Raw genomic sequence first — 18,421 nt, forward strand, 5'->3', positions numbered from 1 at the left:
TGAGATAGAGCAATCCTACAAGGGTACCAATGTAGGGAGTTATCTATTAAACGTTTGCAATATTGCAATATGCAGCTGCAGCACGGATCGGAATTTCATTAGTCTGAATGAGATTCCGATACAAAAAAATTTGCCAAATTTATTCTTAAAATGAATGAACAAATGGCCAAAATTTGGTTTGGAAGAAATTAAAAATTTTTTTCATCTGAATGTATTCAGAAGAAACGAAAATTTATTTGGAATCTAAGTCTATTGAAGAGTGCTCTCTTCTGTCAATGACCTCTGTGGTAGTATGACCTTTAAAAGATAAACCTTTAGGTTAATATCACAGTGCCATGCTTAAACATTGATGTTAGGAATCCTTATTTTCCCCTCTGCTATAATGTGAATTTTTAAAATTGTATGAGTCAAGCCAAAGTTACATTTTACAGAATACAATATCATCAACAGAACCAACCAAACTGCTAACACCTACTGCTAATACAAATGAAAGGTTAAATGCTTCTTGACCACCTAGAGTGAACATGCAAATAGTTAGAAAGTGTAATGTCTAAGTTCTGTTTCTGGACACCATATTGAAAGTTGAAAAGTCTCACTGCAGAAAGCATGTATTTTGTGCTATACATTTTCTTCTGATTTCACTAGTACAATGTATTATTTAAATAAATGTCTACCAAATGGTAAACTTGTCATACACTTGTTTTTGGTAGTGATTACCAACTTTCAGTTCAGTCAAAAATGAGTTGTTATGATGCTACATCTGATAAGCAGTAACACTCTCCCAACCTGTCAAATCCATTATATTGTCTGTTTCCACTAGACTTCGAGATTTCTTTTGTTATGGACTACCTCTTAGCTGATTTTGGCCCGATCAGATAATTGTCCAAATTCCTGAACTCCAAGCAGGAATGTAGCAGTATCACATAGCAAACAAATTGCGCAAGGGATGAATATGTTCATTTAATTCATGATTTGGAATTCAGCCAATGGTATCAAAAAAGAGATGGTTAATTGGAAAAAAAAAAAGATAGTTAATGGGTAGTGGACAGCCACTTAATGTTGACTCTATTCACAGATCAAGTGAAATGTGACCAGTAGAGGGAAAAAAAAAAGGTAAAGCATATTTATATAATGAATATATTTTACACTACATCGATTGGACCATTCTTGGTCCGTTGCGGTCAGTCTAATTATTTTTCTAGAATATTTTTTGTTAATGAAGTTTAGATGAACTGAATAGCCACATGACCAAAATTCCAAATGCTAATTTATTTTTGCCATGCACAAGTCTAGTTTTCATCAAATACTGCCGGTTTTATAGAATTCTGAATGTTGTGTGTGCATCAGTAAACCACAGCTCTAAATCATATTATCAGGCAAAGTAATGTTTGTTTAACCCCGCAAGGAATGAGGCAACTGTCCAAGATCTGAACCAAAACAAAACCTAGAACTTAGGCAATATGTTTATTTAACCATAAGTTATCTCTTTTACATTAAGTGGACCGATTCTTAGTATATATAATTTTGTTATGGACAAACAATATCAAATATATATGAACCATAATTTATTATAAATTATAAATTATTAAAATCTAAATAAGTGAGATAATTCAGCATGGAGTTTTTTAAAGTACTTTTTTTTATAAGAATTGGGAGCTACTGATTGGTTAGAGAGGTCAGTAGATGCTCTAAGCCAATCAGCAGCTTCCCTGCCTGGCAGTACTCCACGCTTACTGAAACTCAATTTCAGAAGACAGATGCTGGGTGAACTGGAGATCCAGTGCTGAAGGTAACCTTTGGGGTTAAACCATTTGAGAACTGTTTAACCCCTTCTGGTAAGAAAGTGCACAGTGGCCTCCTGGCAGCAAACAACTTTATTTTGATGTAGTTGTTATGGTGACCGGAGTGTTTCTTTAAATTTATAAGTACAAGGAATAACATATTAGTGACTCAAAGGGGTGATCATTTAAAAATTGTTAGAAAACTAATGCATCTTGCCAAAGGAGATTAAATTGTGGCCTTATATAGGTGGTAAATAAAATATATGTATATCTAAATGGGATGCTCGTCTAAACACAGAAACAAATACTTCTTACTAAAAAGAGATTATGACTTCAAATGCCTAAAAATAGTAAAAGATACAAATGTAAAAATAAGAAAATATAATAAATAAGAAAATTAAAAAAGAAAGGGCCTTCTGTAAATGTTTGCCCCACCCAAAGTATTACGCTAGAAACTGGTCCTAAGGTTACCATAAAACCATATAAAACAATCTAGGCACACAAAAAACAGACAAAATTGAAGACAAAATGAATTTAAGACCAGGAACTGTAAATATTATATAATTAGATCCACAGACTAGCAATACACTAAATAATTCAGTTCATGATATATACAGCAGTGGAAAACATTATTAAATAAGTAAATAAAATAAATAAAATCAGCCAGTAGTACAAATAATTTGCTAATGGCCCAGTTATTCTTAGTAAACCAGCGGATATATGGGTACCAAGTTAAGAGATCACTGAGATAAAAAAACAATGTTACAATTTGTATTCTATTCTACACAGTATAATACTGTAGAAAACTTTAGACACAAATTGCTAAATACTTTAGTACCTCTTATATAATATAAATGTAGCTATTGGTAGAGTTATTTTACTCCAAAAATATTTCACATTTAACCATAGAATAGGTAGTGAATCAAGCAAAATATGTAAATCAATGATCAGATGAAATAACAGACCAGAAGATAAAAGAAACACAGAAAAACGTAGATCTCTCTCCAATAAAATCTTGATATATTCAATAAAATATTTAAAACACTCACAGGATTCAGTTGCCTTAGGATGCCTATTAGGAGACAAAGTCCCTAACAGAAGTCCTACAATACTGCCTCCCTCACTGCTTACTGATGTAGAGCATAGTGAAGATGGAAAAGTAAAGGCTCCAGCATTAGACTTTTTGCATTCAGCTGGGTAACCCACTGGTCCTGGTATTCACATGCATGTTACGTTGGCCCGTACCACCTACCTATAGATTGTTACAGACCACATACTACCCTTGGTGGCAACGGTCTTTCCTGATGGCAGTGGCCTCTTTCATCAGGAAAATGCACTCGACCACAGTGCGAAATTATTCAGGAATGGTTTGAGGATCATGGCAAAGATTTCATGGTATTGCCATGGCCTCCAAATTCCTCAGATCTCAATCCGATTGAGCATCTGCGGGATGTGCTGGAACTACAAATCCAATCAATGAAGGCCCCACATCACAACTTGCAGGGCTTAAGGGATCTGCTGATAATGTCTTGTTGCCAGATCTCACAGGACATGATAAGAGGTCTTGTGGAGTCCTTGCCTCCACGTATCAGAGCTGTTTTGGCAGCATGAGGGGGGCCTACAGAATATTGGGTAGATGGTTTTAATGTTGTGTCCGGTCAGTATATCTAACACAGATTGTAGATTACAATCTGTATGTGCTATACAAAAAAAGGAAGACACAGAATATGTACATACTTTCTTCGAACTTCCCAAAAAAACTTGTCTAACTATTTATCAGATATTTTATTTAGCCAGCCCCCCTAATCCTCCTATGTTTAAATCAGATGATGTCCAGAGGCCATGCAGAAAGACCTTACATTCTAGGACCCCTCTAACATCCTGCAAAACGTTACCCTGGTGAAATTTTAGGGACGTATGACGCAGGGAGGTCACTTCATTTTACTAATAAAAGTACAGATTTCAATCGTCAGAATGGGTTAAACTAACAAAAATGTAGTCTTTTTACAAAATGTAATACATGAAATTATAACAATTTTACCTTGCTCTAAATTACTTTCGCAGTTGCATAATCTCCTCCTAAACAAGCATGATCCACTAGGCTATTTAAAATGTATCTGAATCAGTGAATGCCCGGTAATTAGATTTTAGGGTTACTGGAGGAGAGAGGGACACAATATATTGGTGAAATACATGTGACTTGCACCTAAGCTGCATAACAGTGATTGAAGGTTTTTATTTAGTCATCAAATAAATAAAATGTCCATTATGGCTCTTTTCAGTCTTTTCAAATCTTTTCAACAGAGCATCTAGTGAGGATTTTGATCTTATAAAGCATTGACCCGTGAGGCCGCGATGCCAACTGCTTTTGATTTCAGCCATAATTTCCACTCTACAAATCCAGCCCTTAGACAAGCTAAACCACAGGAGATAAAAGAGTCAACTAGATCTTACTGCAAAGTATATATAAATAAAAAATGTTCAAAGAAAAAGGAATATAAAACAGATAAATTTATATTATTAGAACCTTCTCAATAATAGTGAGACTGTACAGAGTTACAAGGAATAATTCACAAAAGAATGAGTTGTGGTAACTTGACAACTGTGAAAGAAATGATCAAGTCTAATGACATACAGAATTCTTCCAGTTTTGGACCAAATTGCAAACATGGCTTTTAACTCGTCATTGTTTAGTCAATAAACCCATTAGTTATGACTGTTCTAGATTAGCTGTCTTTATAGTAGATATAACATAAATATTTAAAGTGGGTTTATGACTTTATGTAGGCTAGGAAAGTAATCTCTAAATGTTAGATAATGTGTCCTGTAATAAAAGTAAAAAAAAGTGCTTCATCAAAATATAAATATTTCCAATAATATAAACTAAGATGTAAGGCATTCAAAATTCCTACCTTACAAGAGCAAAATCACTTTTATCTGACTATTGAAACCCCTAGCTTGTTTATACTTTGATCTAACTAGCTGCTATGCTACATTTCTTTACCCAGCAGCCCATCAATCCTTTTTGCTTTTTTTCAATGTGAGCGTCTGGGTTATTTTGAGATGAAAGAGGAAGTTTTGAATATTAGCTCTACATTGTTAGTGTTCTTCAGTATTCTTACTCAGCCAAGATTATCGCTTCAGTATTTCCTGTAAGGAAGTGATGTCATGTTTCTCGACTCACTCCACTATAGTTGGAATTTAGTAAGAATCCCATTGTTCCTATCTTAAATATTTTCCTGTGCCAATTATCACTAATGTTGGTGTGAAATGAACCCTGAATGATTGCTATGGCTTTCCAAATGTTATCCACCCCAACGGATATATGCAGGGAGGTGAAAAGTTAGTGAACTCTCCAAAAGATACCCTATGGAGACTTGTTTTTAAGACCTTAGATAAACTAATTATCCCTTGTGTTTTAACACTCTAGTACCTTCCACACATACATATTACATTTATATTGTATATATAAATATAAATAAAACAGGCATGCACAAACAGCAAGAAAGTGGTGATATGGGTCTTTCTAAGGTATACTTCAAGCATCGTAACCACTACAAACTGACTAGTAGTTATGATGCTTGAAGTAAAATGCAGCCATGTTTTAGTAAAGGGGCAAACAGTTTGACATGTCTTGGTCCCCCTGGGTGCCAAGCCTTCCTTGATGGTGGCTGAATTTGCTGTGATCCTGTTGGTCATTCATTAGCTGAGCAGATATTTGCAAAAATAGAAAAAGGAACCACACTCAATTCACTACAAACAAAGGGTGCTGTACTGAACCAAGGGCCAGCACAAGCCCATAAAGTAGATAACTATATAAGAAAGAGGGTCCAGGCACTCCAATGCCTTCAGGCACCTTTTGTCACATCCTGTTCCTGGCTGCGGATCATTTCTGGCAATGGCTTCTGGTATCCAGTACTATTTTTACAATTCTTGTTTAGTTTTTCTTGGTTTTTATGGTTTCCATTCCATGCTGGGTTTTCTGGGTTCATTCCTTTATTCCGTTCCTGGAATTCCCAGTCTCTTTGATTCCTTTAAATATTTGTTTTTTTGTTGCCACACCAGTTCCTTTGCCATTAATCCTTTTGTTTCAGTTGGGTCCTGCATGCAGTGGCTTCATTACCTCTGCTCCTTTCTTTGCAGGTAAGTGCTGTGTGTGTTTTATTATTGTTTATTTAGTCATGCATATCTAGGCAGTTAGGACCCACCATAATTGGAGTACTTTGACGCAGTGGTGGGCTGCATACATCTTGGCCATTTATGTATGTCTAAATCTTCAATGTTTATTGCACATATTAGTACTTAGTTATGTCTCCTCTTGTTTGCCTTGTATCTCTTGTCTTGTTTTATTTTGTCTTGTATTCCCAGTTCATGTACAGTGCTGTCATGTCCTGCTCTGTCCGTGTTTTCCTTATGTATTGTGCATATGTTCTGGGTTCTGCTTTCTGTCCTTCTCCGGTTCTGGGTTCTTCTAGTCTTGTCTTGCTATCATCTTTGGTGCCTGTTCTAGTCTTGCCTTTTTTCTAGTACTGGATACATACCTGCTGCAGAGCCTCCCTATTCAGATCCTGGGCGGTCTGCATATTTTCATCTGGCACCTGGGATCCGCAGAAGCTGCATCAGGGCCCTGGTATGTGGCCGCACAAATGCTGGTGCTGAACACCAGGGGGCGTGCGGTTACCCTGCACCAGGCACCGATAATCCATTTCCACACTGTGACTTCTACTATCAAGATCAGGCATACTGGGTCCCAGTCACCGGACCGCCACCCCTGACACCTTTATTGAAACGTGGAACACTGCAACGTTTTGTGACCCGTTGTGGGGTCAAAACGTTGCAGTGTTCCACATGTTCCAATAAAGGTGCCTGAAGACACTGGAGTGGTTGGACTCTCTTTCTAATATTATTATTCATCAGCTGAAAGCATGAATTGAACATTCTCCGTCAATGAATGAAAATTTGCGCACAGAATATACATAGAATTGATAAAAGCCAGGCTTAAAAATTCTCGTTCTGGGAAGGCTAAAAATGCTGCTAGAGGTGGAGTTACACCTTTAGCAGCTAGCCTAATTATCCTTTTATGTGCAGTGTTTTATACTGTGTTTTATTGTATCCAAAGTAAAATTGTATATCACTGAAATACGTTTGTGCTGTACATACAGGCTCCTTTACCATGACTACTTCAAGTCAGCAACATGGTCATGGTGCTTGGAGTACTCATTTGGCAGGTGTACTCCACAGCAAATGGACTCTAACGAGTTTATTAACTAATAACTGAGTTGTAGGGAATTGAAATATGAATGGAAAAATCTAGGTTGTAATACCCAAACTCTAACTTCTATATAGCTATATACTGTATAGCTGAGTTGGAGCTACTGTCCAGATTAATTCTGCCATTCAGATTTTAATTCACTACAATTCTGAGTTTAGTAAATAATATCTTAAATCTTGCACCATAATGAGTAAAATAAATACTAGTTTGTGTAGAACCCCCTTCAATTTTTTTTTTTATTCATTTTACTTTGTCAATTATTTAGCGTTTTATTGAACCCTTTGTAAAACTGTATATTGCTGAGGAATATGTCTCTACTATATAAGTCATTAAAAATAACCATAATATGAAGCTCAATTGTCATATCATTAAGTATATCTTCCCCAATACCCAGATAATGTTGAAACTAAGAAATGTTTAAACATTATCAGTTTCCCAGAGATATCTGATTTTCCACTGATATTAATTAATATATCACCCCATGTGCATGACATGGATTCAGGAGCATCGAAAGACTGGCAACATTTGGCCTGGAGTACAAGTACAAGCAAATGGTTCTTTTTGTGACCAAACCAATCTCCTATTCCATTCCATCTGACCCTTTGTAAAGTGTCAAGAGATAACTTCCATCAGCCTAAGCAAAAAGTTTTGTTCATTAACACATTCGTATAATTGTTTTGTTGGTTGGTACCGTGTTACCCAGTTAACTAAATGAGAATAAAATTACAAAAATTGAATGAGTGATACTGGGACCAACTTTGACTTTGATCAATTCCCAGACAAAACAGAATATTCTGGCACTGAGATTGGACATCCAGCTTGCAAGGTAGGTACAGCCCTCCTACCTCCATACTTAGTCCACATTTTTTTTAAAATTGTTATTGGGTCCTTTGGAAAAGGAAGGAGAAAACAAATTAATAATTGATATGTGCCTGTGGAGGTATTTTGCTGAGTGTTTATGTGGGTGTGAATGTGTGTGTGCTTGTGTGTCTATGCATGAGTGCTAGGGTATATCTGTGTGCCACTGTTTATGTATATGAACCATTTCCTGGCAACCTCAAACTGTAAAGTCCTCAGCAACACATTACAGCTGTTTGGCCCATCCCTAAAGGTACAGGGATTCAGACTATATATTCAACATGTGGGGCTTTACTTTCATACCTTTAGGGCTAAAGCCCCAGGCAACTCTATCGTTATGTGTGTGAGTGGTTGTAAGTGTGGCTAATTTTATATGTGCTGATGTGGATGGGGAAGTTGCAACATTTTCATGCCCAGGACTCTGAAAATGTTGATGATTCTTAAAGGAACACTATAGGGTCAGGAACACAAACATGTATTCCTGACCCTATAGTGTTTAACCCACTATTTAGGTGGCTTGCCCCTCAGCCCTCTTAGGAGAAATTAAAACTCACCTTATTTCCAGTCCCGCCCCTTTGGTGACATCATCAGAATGGCTAAAATCAGCAAGTGGGCAGGGCCAATCAGCACCTCCTCATAGAGATGCATTGAATTAATTTATCTCTATGACGAAAATTAAGCGTCCCCATGCAGAGCGTGAAGACGCTGAACCACAGTGCTGCCTACTGTGCAGCACTGCCCAGGAAGCACCTCCAGGGCCATCCGAGGATTGGCCACTTGGAGGTGTCCCTAGGGGCAATGTTAACACTGCCGTTTCTCTGAAAAGGCAGTGTTTGCATTAAAAGGCAATGATTATACTCACCAGAACAACTACATTAAGCTATAGTTGTTCGTGTGACTATAGTGTACCTTTATTAGTTGTCAGGACCCTGAAAACTAACACTTGCTGGGAGGAGAGCCTGTAGCCTTTCTTTGTAGGTTGGAAATTTGAACCTTTAGAGAAATGTTTGCATTGGAAGAGGATTTTAGTGACTGGCTAAAGCAAACACTTCTGTGATGATCTAGCAACATTCAATATCTCCATTAAACTGCCGGTCCTCCAAAAGAGAAATGATGTCATCCCGGGAGAAGCAAAAACATATTTTTAAAAAGGCGTCAATCTGATTATAGTGGAAAGAAGGGGGGTTCTTTTATTTCTTCAAGTAGAATGTAAACATGACTTCAGACAGGAATTGAATGAGGTTTAATATTCTGCGGGGAGTATCCCTTTTTACAATGAGTTACTGGTTATTGTAAGTTCTTGTCTTAAAAGTTATAAAGCTGCCAAAAGTGACACAAGATTTGGGCACATGTATCGTATTATGGGAAGTTTATACAGCACATTGATTAGATAAACACTCCGTATTCATACCATTGTTAAATGTTAGCAGATATATAAAAAAAAAAGGTAAAAATGTTTGAAAATACGAACCTCATAAACATTATATTTCCTTATGAAAACAATGCAATATTGAAAATCATTATAATCATAAATATGCTATTTGGAAAAACATATGTGGACACCTGCTTGTCAAGCTTCTCATTTCATAATGAATTTATTTGGAATTTGTCCCACTTGGCTGAAGCTACAGTTTCTGATCTCCGGGAAAGGTTTTGCAATTGCCTGGATTTTTGATTTTTTTTCTGTTAAAATGGATATATGTCTTACATTAAGCATTTACACCTAAGTGATCACAATCTAACAGCTATCGAACACTTTGTGAATTCAACATCAAGAAAACAGTAAAAAAAAATTTATAGCAAATATCTAGCACTTTTCTGACAATTAACCAATAGTGATGTCCCGAACGGTTCGCTGGCGAATAGTTCCTGGTGAACATAGCTTGTTCGCGTTTGCCACTGACGGCGAACATATGCGATGTTCGGTCCGCCCCCTATTCGTCATCATGAGTAAACTTTGACCCTGTACCTCACAGTCAGCAGACACATTCCAGCCAATCAGCAGCAGACCCTCCCTCCCAGACCCTCCCACCTCCTAGACAGCATACAATTTAGATTAATTCTGAAGCTGCATTCTTTTTATATGTGTGTTATATTTGAGCATGCTAGGCTGAACATGCGTATATCATGGCTAGTTGTACTGAGGGTATGAGTATATAGCAGTACATTGTTGTGAAAGATGGCTGTCATGTTTAGGGTGTAGCTTGCACGTTATCAACTGTGTATTTATATCAGCAGCTCCACCACTAGTTATAAATCAAGTGTGAGTCGCCCCATGAGATGAGACTAGTGAATAACATAATACATGAATGGTTAAGGTAAAGGCATGTAAGGAACTACGACAATAAACTCTTTAGGAGGTGAAATAATGACATGTTTAAACGCTTGCTACTTTACGATTAGTTAATGTGCAGAGAGCAGTTCATGTGATCAAAGGCATGGTGTGGAGGATCGGCTATAGTGGGACTTGCTTGGCAGGCTGCTGTTTACTGCTTGTGCTCATCCGATCCCTTCTGGGCGCCAGGTGCAGACCCTGGGAGTCCCTGATACCTGGAACAACAAAGGCAAGTCTCTGGCTGAGTGCCGAGTTCGCGGCTTGAGGTGGTGGAAGCTTGTTTTGTTGGGTGGTCGGATCTGTCCCGGTGGTGCTTCACGTCCGGTGCGGGATTGTGGTGGCTTAATGTGGAGGCGAGTGCTTGACGTGGGCAGGCTCTGCATTTCTGTTTGTGCACCCGGTCCCGTCTTCAACGCCTTTTGCGTTGGTGGATTTTAATGGGGACTGCTTCGCTTAGCTGTGGTGGAGCTTGTTGGGGCTGTGGTGGAGCTTGTTGGAGCTTCCTGCTTGTTATTTGCTTCCAAAATTGATTAAAGAGTCGGTCCAGCTTAGACTCAATATCCTGCCATGCTTTGCTGGTACCAGGAGGACAGGCGGCTGCCGCCATATTGGGAGAGTCGCAGATGAGTATGTCAGCCTGGGCGGCGGCTGTGCTCTATGCGTCCATTAGCTCCAGACAGCCTCTCACAGGTGGACCGGGATAACCCCCACCGGTACGAGGGGGGGTAACGGAGCTCCTGCCGGGAAGTAGCCGGGATCGGCCGCCTCTCCCGCCCGGTGAGCACCAGGCCACACTTGCCACGCGAAGGTAAGTAAGACTCTGTCGAGTTGCTGACTGCTATTAAGCATGTCGGGTCGGTCAGGTAGGAGCAACATTGCTGGGTCATCCCCTTCTGGGGTGAAATTCGCTTGTTGATAGCTGCTTAAAGTGAGATATTGAGGGAGCTCACACAAAGTGCGTCTTTCCTCCATGACAGCTAGGCCCTGCCCCCCGGAAGCTGCATTCTTAGTGAGAGGAGGGACAGTGTAGCTGCTGCTGATTTAATAGGGAAATCAATAGCTAGGCTAGTGTATTCAGTGTCCACTATAGTCCTGAAGGACTCATCTGATCTCTGCTGTCAGGACAGCACCCCCAAAAGCCCTTTTTAGGGCTAGAACATCAGTCTGCTTTTTTTTTTTCCTGTGTAATCTAATTGCAGTTGCCTGCCTGCCAGCGTGTGTGTCAGGCTCACAGCGTATACTGTGCCCACTTGCCCAGTGCCACCACTCATATCTGGTGTCACAATAGCTTGCATTTAAAAAAAACTTTTTTGACTGTAATATAATAGCAGTCAGTTTCCTTCACACGTGTGTGTTTCAGGGCCTGCCAGGGCACAGTGTCACACCAGTGCAACTCATATCTGGTGTAACAGTAGTGTACATTAAAAAAAAAAAAATAGAAATCTGACTGTGAAATAATAGCAGTCAGTTTCCTTCACACGTGTGCGTTTCAGGGCCTGCCAGGGCACAGTGTCACACCAGTGCAACTCATATCTGGTGTAACAGTAGTGTACATTTAAAAAAAAAAAAATACAGGGGGCTTGTTGTCACCTTTCGGGGACCCTTGGTGTTGTACATGGCTGGGTGGAGGAAGAGACCTTCAATGACATCAGTGAGGACAAGGAACGGGACATGGCTAGCTTGGTATCCAACCTTGTGCAAATGGGGAGTTTGCGGTTGTGCAAATGGACTGTTTGCGGTTGTTTGCGGTGCATTAAACGGGGAGTTTGGTCTGTCACTGTGAAGCGGGCGTAACCCTTACACTACCTGATCGATACAACATCATACCTGAAAGCACGTTATTCCAAACAATTTAGGAATGTTAGGTGATTTATGCCCTTTATGGATTAAAACCAGACTCAACTATGTAATTTTCCATGGGAGTTTTGCCATGGATCCCCCTCCGGCATGCCACAGTCCAGGTGTTAGTCCCTTTGAAACAACTTTTCCATCACTATTGTGGCCAGAAAGAGTCCCTGTGGGTTTTAAAATTCGCCTGCCTATTAAAGTCTATGGCGGTTCGCCCGTTCGCGAACATTTGCGGAAGTTCGCGTTCGCCGTTTGCGAACGGAAAATTTTATGTTCACGACATCACTATTAACCAATAATCTATATCATGAAATTATTCAAACTCCACACCTCCCTTAGGTTGTATGATGTTGGTAAGGGATGTCAACAAACTTATACTAACAATTCCTCATTAATCAATGAAATCACACAAATAAGCACAGCAACAACAACATAATATAATGCAGACAAAAACACAGCAAATACACATGAACACAATGTCTGAAATGCTTGATTTAAAAAACAAAACATGTCTGTCTATGATGGTTTGGAACACAACAAGTTAAAAACGCATATCTCTTGTTATGTCCATCACTGCACTTTAAAATGTTTTGACCCACAGGCAGGCATTCCACTGCCCAAATACAAAAAAATAATTAAAAAAAAAATCTTTAGTTGATATACCCCAAATGAAAACATTCATACATACAATTATGTATATTTAAAACCAGCTTGCAAAAGCTGTAGTTCTCTTGTCCGAAGAATATGAAAGCCCTCCGTGGCTGTATAATCTCAGACTTCCCAATGCAGCTCAATGAGAAGCCTTTGCAAGGCAGGTGCTCTTACAAATTGCCTGCCTTTTGAGTTTAGCTCCACTGAGCTAACCAAAACAGGAAGTAAGTGTTCATTTTCAGCTCACAATTTCATAGCATGATTAACAATGGCGATGGAAGTTAACCCTATTCTTAAATCGATTAAAAAAATTCTAGTTACTCGCATTGTTACCAGCAGAAAAGGTTGTGACATATTTGGATTGTGACCTCGCTGAAAACACTCACACAATACCATCAGAAAGTAAGAAAACATTATCAAACTGATACCATGCCTGGATTGAAATTTACAACTCCAGGTTTTGCCAACTGCCAGGTTTTTTTTTTTTGTTTGTTTTTTTATAATCCAATACAATCATGTCAAGATGAAGTAATATGGGTATTAATGTTTATTGATGGATTTGGTAGTTTTGATTGAGTTATGTTTATATTTTACAGAGAAAATTAAAGGGACATTATAGTCATTAACCCCTTAAGGACACATGACATGTGTGACATGTCATGATTCCCTTTTATTCCAGAAGTTTGGTCCTTAAGGGGTTAAAGCAACTTTAGCTTAATGAAGCAGTTTTGGTGTATAGATCATGTCCCTGCAGTCTCGCTGCTCAATTCTCTACCATTTAGGAGTTAAATTACTTTGTTTATGCAGCCCTATTTACACTTCCCTGCATGTGACTTGCACAGGCTTCCTTAACACTTCCTGTAAAGAGTCATCTAATGTTTACACTTCCTTTATTGCAACTTATGATTAATTAAGAATTCCTTATCTCCTGCTCTGTTAATAGCTTGCTAGATCATGAAGGAGCCTCCAGTATGTCATTAAAGTTCCATTTACAGAGCAGGAGAAAAAAACTTTTAAAGTAAGTTACATGAAATGAAAGTGAACCCATTTTTTCCCATGTAGGCTGTGTCAGTAACAGCCAGGGGAGGTGTGGCTAGAACTGCATAAACAGAAACAAAAGTGATTTAAGTCCTAAATTGTAGTGCATTAAGCAGTGAAACTTCAGAGACATAAGCTATATATAGTTGTGTAGGTCAGCTGACTAACCAAGAGTGGTAGGCACATCAATGGCACTGTACTTAGAGGTACAGCAGTTAGAGTGGTATATTTAAAATACCAGGGAACTTTCTAGTCTATAATCACTGTCATATGTAGAGACAGTAGAGGATATGGAGTAGGAAACTCCTTGTACACAAATTGCAATTATTCATGCAGCGCCAACATTTTTCACAAAATGAAACATAGCTGTCTCACTGCTCAGTTATCTGTCATTTTGAAGTTAAACTATTTTGTATATGATGCCCTAGCCTGGCTGACACTCACACAGCCTCCCTATACCCTTCCTGAAAAGAGTCTCCATTTTGTAGCTTCCCTTATTGCAGAGTGTGTTTTATTTAGAAACTTTTTAATCTCCTGCCTGTTAGTTGCCCACTAAAACCTGCAGCAGCCTAAAGTGTGTGAATAAAGTTTAATTAACATAGCAGGAGGTGAGAACGTGTAACGTAAACATAAAACGCTGTAAGAAAATTAAACCTTTTTTAATGGAGGATTTGTGAGTCAATCATACACAACCCCATTAGGGCAGGCCATGCACAGTGCACTTACATCCCTCCCTGATTCTAGTGCTATTAGCATAGTACATATTCTCACTGATATACTTGTGCTACCCTTTCTGAGGACAGTTCCCTGGTGTTCCACTTTTGGAGACATCAGGTCAGGAGATGGCAAGCTGTACCGTCCCGCCAGCTTCAGGACAGTAGAGAGGACTGAATTGCACCCATTGCTAGTGACACTTTTAGAGGAGATATACGCAGTCAATATATATATATATATATATATATATATATATATATATATATATATATACACACCCTTTTTTTTTTTTTAAATGACCATATTTGGTCATGTCAAGAGCCCTGTTACAACTGGATCTCCAGATGTTGAGTCCTACAACTCCAGTCATGCCCAGTGAATGGCACTCCATCTGCAGTGGAATGCAACTCTTGTCATGCTTACCCAGTGCACAGATTTGAGCTTGTTCACTATGAGAATTAAAGTTTAATCCAAAGAGTTTAAAATGCATTAGTTAAAATTACATTAGTCTTATATATCTGTATTTATCTTATATAACACATAGTTGTAAAACATACAATGAACACAGGAAGAAAAAGAAGGGTTAAGTGTGATGAAATGTGAAATATGACAGACTACAAAGAGAAAAATAACTGATTTGAGGTACATTAGGACATTAAAAAATAGGAACATGTGTTCTTCCTTTAAGTATTAGCAACAAATTACTTTACCTGTACTTCTCTGTCTCCATACTTTTGGGGATTCTTGCTATTTTGGCATTTCTTCCTCAGCTTCTTTAGCTCAGACTGACACTTCTCAATTGACTCAGACTTGGATCGATGCTCAACCTGGTATTTTTTCAGTGTCGCCTGGGGATAATGAGGAAGTTTTCTCAGTTACAATGTGACAAGCCCACAATATACACAAGGGGTGGACAAGTTAGCACGATAGATACTATAAAGAAACAGGAGACAATATACTCACAGTTAAATACTTGATGTCTAATTCCAGCTTGTGTTCCAACTGAGCCAAGAGTTCCGAGTGGAAAAGTTTTAACTGGAAAAAAAAAAATTACTCTTTAAAAATTTCAAACAAACTTATACAGCAATAGAAAAAAATATTTGGTTCTGCTGGTTATTTTTTTTTTATGTTTAGTGACATCACACCATGTTAGATTATACTTCTTAATGTTGGAGGGATTCATGTCTTTGTCTCTTTCTTAAAGTAACACGTCAAGCACCATAAACACTACAGCCAATGAATGAGTTGCATTTGTTCCTTTAGTGAACAAACTGCCACCTGGCTTCTCCAGCTTTGAGAGCAGTGCTCGTGTCCAACAGACACAGTGGTAAGGGTTACACCAGTGGTAAGCAACCTCTGGCACTCCAGAGGTTCTGGACTACATCTGCCAGAATGCTCTTACAGCCATGATGCTGTCAGAGCATCAGGGCAGATGTAGTCCACAACATCTGGAGTGCTAAATGTTACCTGCCCCAGGGTTCAACTGCGATACAACAAAATTAATGAGATTTCAAAAAAACATATACACAATTCAAAAAAATGTAGTGTCAAAAGCAAACCATTAAAGTGATAGTGATTTGATATATATACTCACAATGCATATCATATATCTGCTCTATACCAAATGAAAATTATAATTAAGGTGGCAATATTATCCAAAACTTATAATAAAAAAAAAATGGTAGTATGGTGGAACGATATTATACAGGTTGTTTTCAAGTCTTTAGCTGTCATTCTAGTGTTTTTATTTTTTTTATCTCATTGAGAATTGTATGGTGTTACCTTTGAATATCTATTTATAGATATTTTGTCTAACAGTGGATAGATAAATATCTAAGCATTTTGAGATAACTTTGTAACCATTTCCAGCATTATGCAACACACACAATTCCGAGAGGTCTTTATGCGACATGTTGATGTGAACCATGTCAACAGATACTTTTGTGAATAGCAAACTCAAAATATTTATATTTTTATAAGTCAAGTTCACAACTCCAATCTCGTTTCATTAATTGGACACTAGGTTTGACAATTTCTAACTCTAATAAGCTTTTATTGAAGTCACTAGCCTAGGGTTTCACATAGTTTTTTTTTTTTTACAAACTATACTGTGAATATTTGAATATATTCAATACAGGGCTGAACTTGAAAAGAAATCCAACCTGGGGCATTTTTTAATCATAGCGGCCAGTGGGAAGAGGACCAGGCCAAGTACGAGTGTTGTGTTACCATCAATGACAAGCATGCACCTCCTCAAAGTGATCTTCCACGGCAGCCCATGCTCAGAGCCGTATTGAAGAGCACTCGCATGAGAAAAAGGCCCTGTGTTTATTCAGAGAAGTGCAAAAAAAGAGGGCAAAAGGGCCAGGAAAGAGTTTGTGTATGGAGGCTACCTATGGGATTGTGTGTGTGCAGAGTGAGTTGTGTGGTGTTTTGTGTAAAAGGTCGGTTTCAGTTGTGTTGTATTTATTAGGGATGCACCGAAATGAAAATTCTGGGCCGAAACTGAATATTCAGGATGCCATTGGCTGAAAACCAAAACCAAAACCGAAAATGACTTTTCTCCAAATGATTTTTAAAAATGTTTTTTTCCTATAATTTTATTAATATGAGACTTTTTTTTTTTTTTTATTCTTTATTTTTGCAGTGCGTATATTGGTTACAGGCATACATATGGTACCCCAACGGCATTCCATATGCAGGTTTCAAGACATTAGTTACAGTGGGGGTAGGAAGACAATGCACTTTTTTGTTTTTTTGTTTTGTATAAATCACATTAATATAGCAAGCTAATAAGTGTCGCTCTGTGGCATAACATGCAAGGTCGGACTTGCGAGTGGGTTATTTATTCTAATATAACATTAGAGTATTACGCATTTGGTGCTCCAGCTGTTTCACCGCTAGTATTATCAGTATATGCTATAGGAGCCTAAAGACAAGCTTGGCTAAGAGTTACAATTTGCTGCACTGGGGTTAGCATGACATAAAGTTAGACGTTTGTTGTGTGGTTAGATGCTGTCAGGCCTGGGGTCTACGTAGTTAGCACTGATGGGGGTAATTGTCAGTGCTTATGTGCAGCATCTTTGTCAGCAGTGGCCTGTTTATACCAGAAGTTGTCAGGTTGTGATGTCAGGTAAGTCAGAGTGTGTGTGAGTCAGTGGATACCGTTTGTTTCAGTGTTTGCAGGTACGGCATTATAGAGTCCATAGTAAGTGTCCAGGATTAGCCGATGCCCAGGCTTGGTTGTGGACATATAGGGCTGTAAGAGGCCCGGCTGCACAGTTCAGTTAAGCACTCTTCAGAGCCCTGGGTAATCCCGGGGGCCTGCTTCTGCGGCTGGCGGTTTTGAGCGCTTCTACTGTGGGTCGCGGTCCTTCCCTGTGTGGGAGTTGTCGAGGATCCGAGTATGAAGTTCCCTCCAGTGGGCTCGGGTCTTCTGTGCCGGAGTTTGGTGTTCAGGGCAGGAGCTCCCGAATGTCTGCTGCTGGATTGGGCTCGTTTGGTGTAGTTGTGTGGTCCGTGCGTTAGGGATGCCTGAGGGGAACTCTCTCTGTTCCCGCCTTTTGTCTCTCCACTCGCGGTTCTTTGTCGGAACTGGTAGCCGCTTAAGGTGGGTTGCTGGCGTGTCTCGGGGGCATGTGAGGTCCACAAGTCGGCTCTGCCTTTGGGGGACTCCGGATTGTGTGGCGGGTCGCTCTTTGTATGCCCATGTGTTTGCGGGAAATCCGCCGTTTTGGAGCTCTCCCTCTGGGCTGGGTTCTGCGGCCTGGATTGTGTTTTGGCTCGGCAATCATCCGTGGTGGTCGCCCTCGGGGACCGGGATAACCCCCGCCGGTCCAGGGGGGGGGGACGGGGACAGCCGGCCACCGTTCGGAGACCCGGGGGAGCGGCCGTCTCTCCCCGGCTCAAGCTCGAGTAGGCCCC

The 18,421-nt window shown here is 39.3% G+C and overlaps 1 protein-coding gene across 3 annotated transcripts in view; it reads right to left on the bottom strand.

The window, feature by feature from the left end:
• LOC134577579 (brain-specific angiogenesis inhibitor 1-associated protein 2-like) overlaps nucleotides 1-18,421 on the bottom strand; it is a 199,711-nt gene that overhangs the window by 33,811 nt on the left and 147,479 nt on the right. For all 3 annotated transcript variants that reach the window (XM_063436396.1, XM_063436397.1, XM_063436398.1), the window contains 2 exons: nucleotides 15,461-15,532; nucleotides 15,208-15,345 (listed from right to left, as the gene is read on the bottom strand). In XM_063436396.1, coding sequence (XP_063292466.1) covers nucleotides 15,208-15,345; nucleotides 15,461-15,532 — 210 coding nt within the window. The remainder of the gene's footprint in view (nucleotides 1-15,207; nucleotides 15,346-15,460; nucleotides 15,533-18,421) is intronic.

This window comes from Pelobates fuscus, chromosome 11 (assembly GCF_036172605.1).
Source record: "Pelobates fuscus isolate aPelFus1 chromosome 11, aPelFus1.pri, whole genome shotgun sequence".
In the NCBI taxonomy this organism is placed as follows: domain Eukaryota; kingdom Metazoa; phylum Chordata; class Amphibia; order Anura; family Pelobatidae; genus Pelobates; species Pelobates fuscus.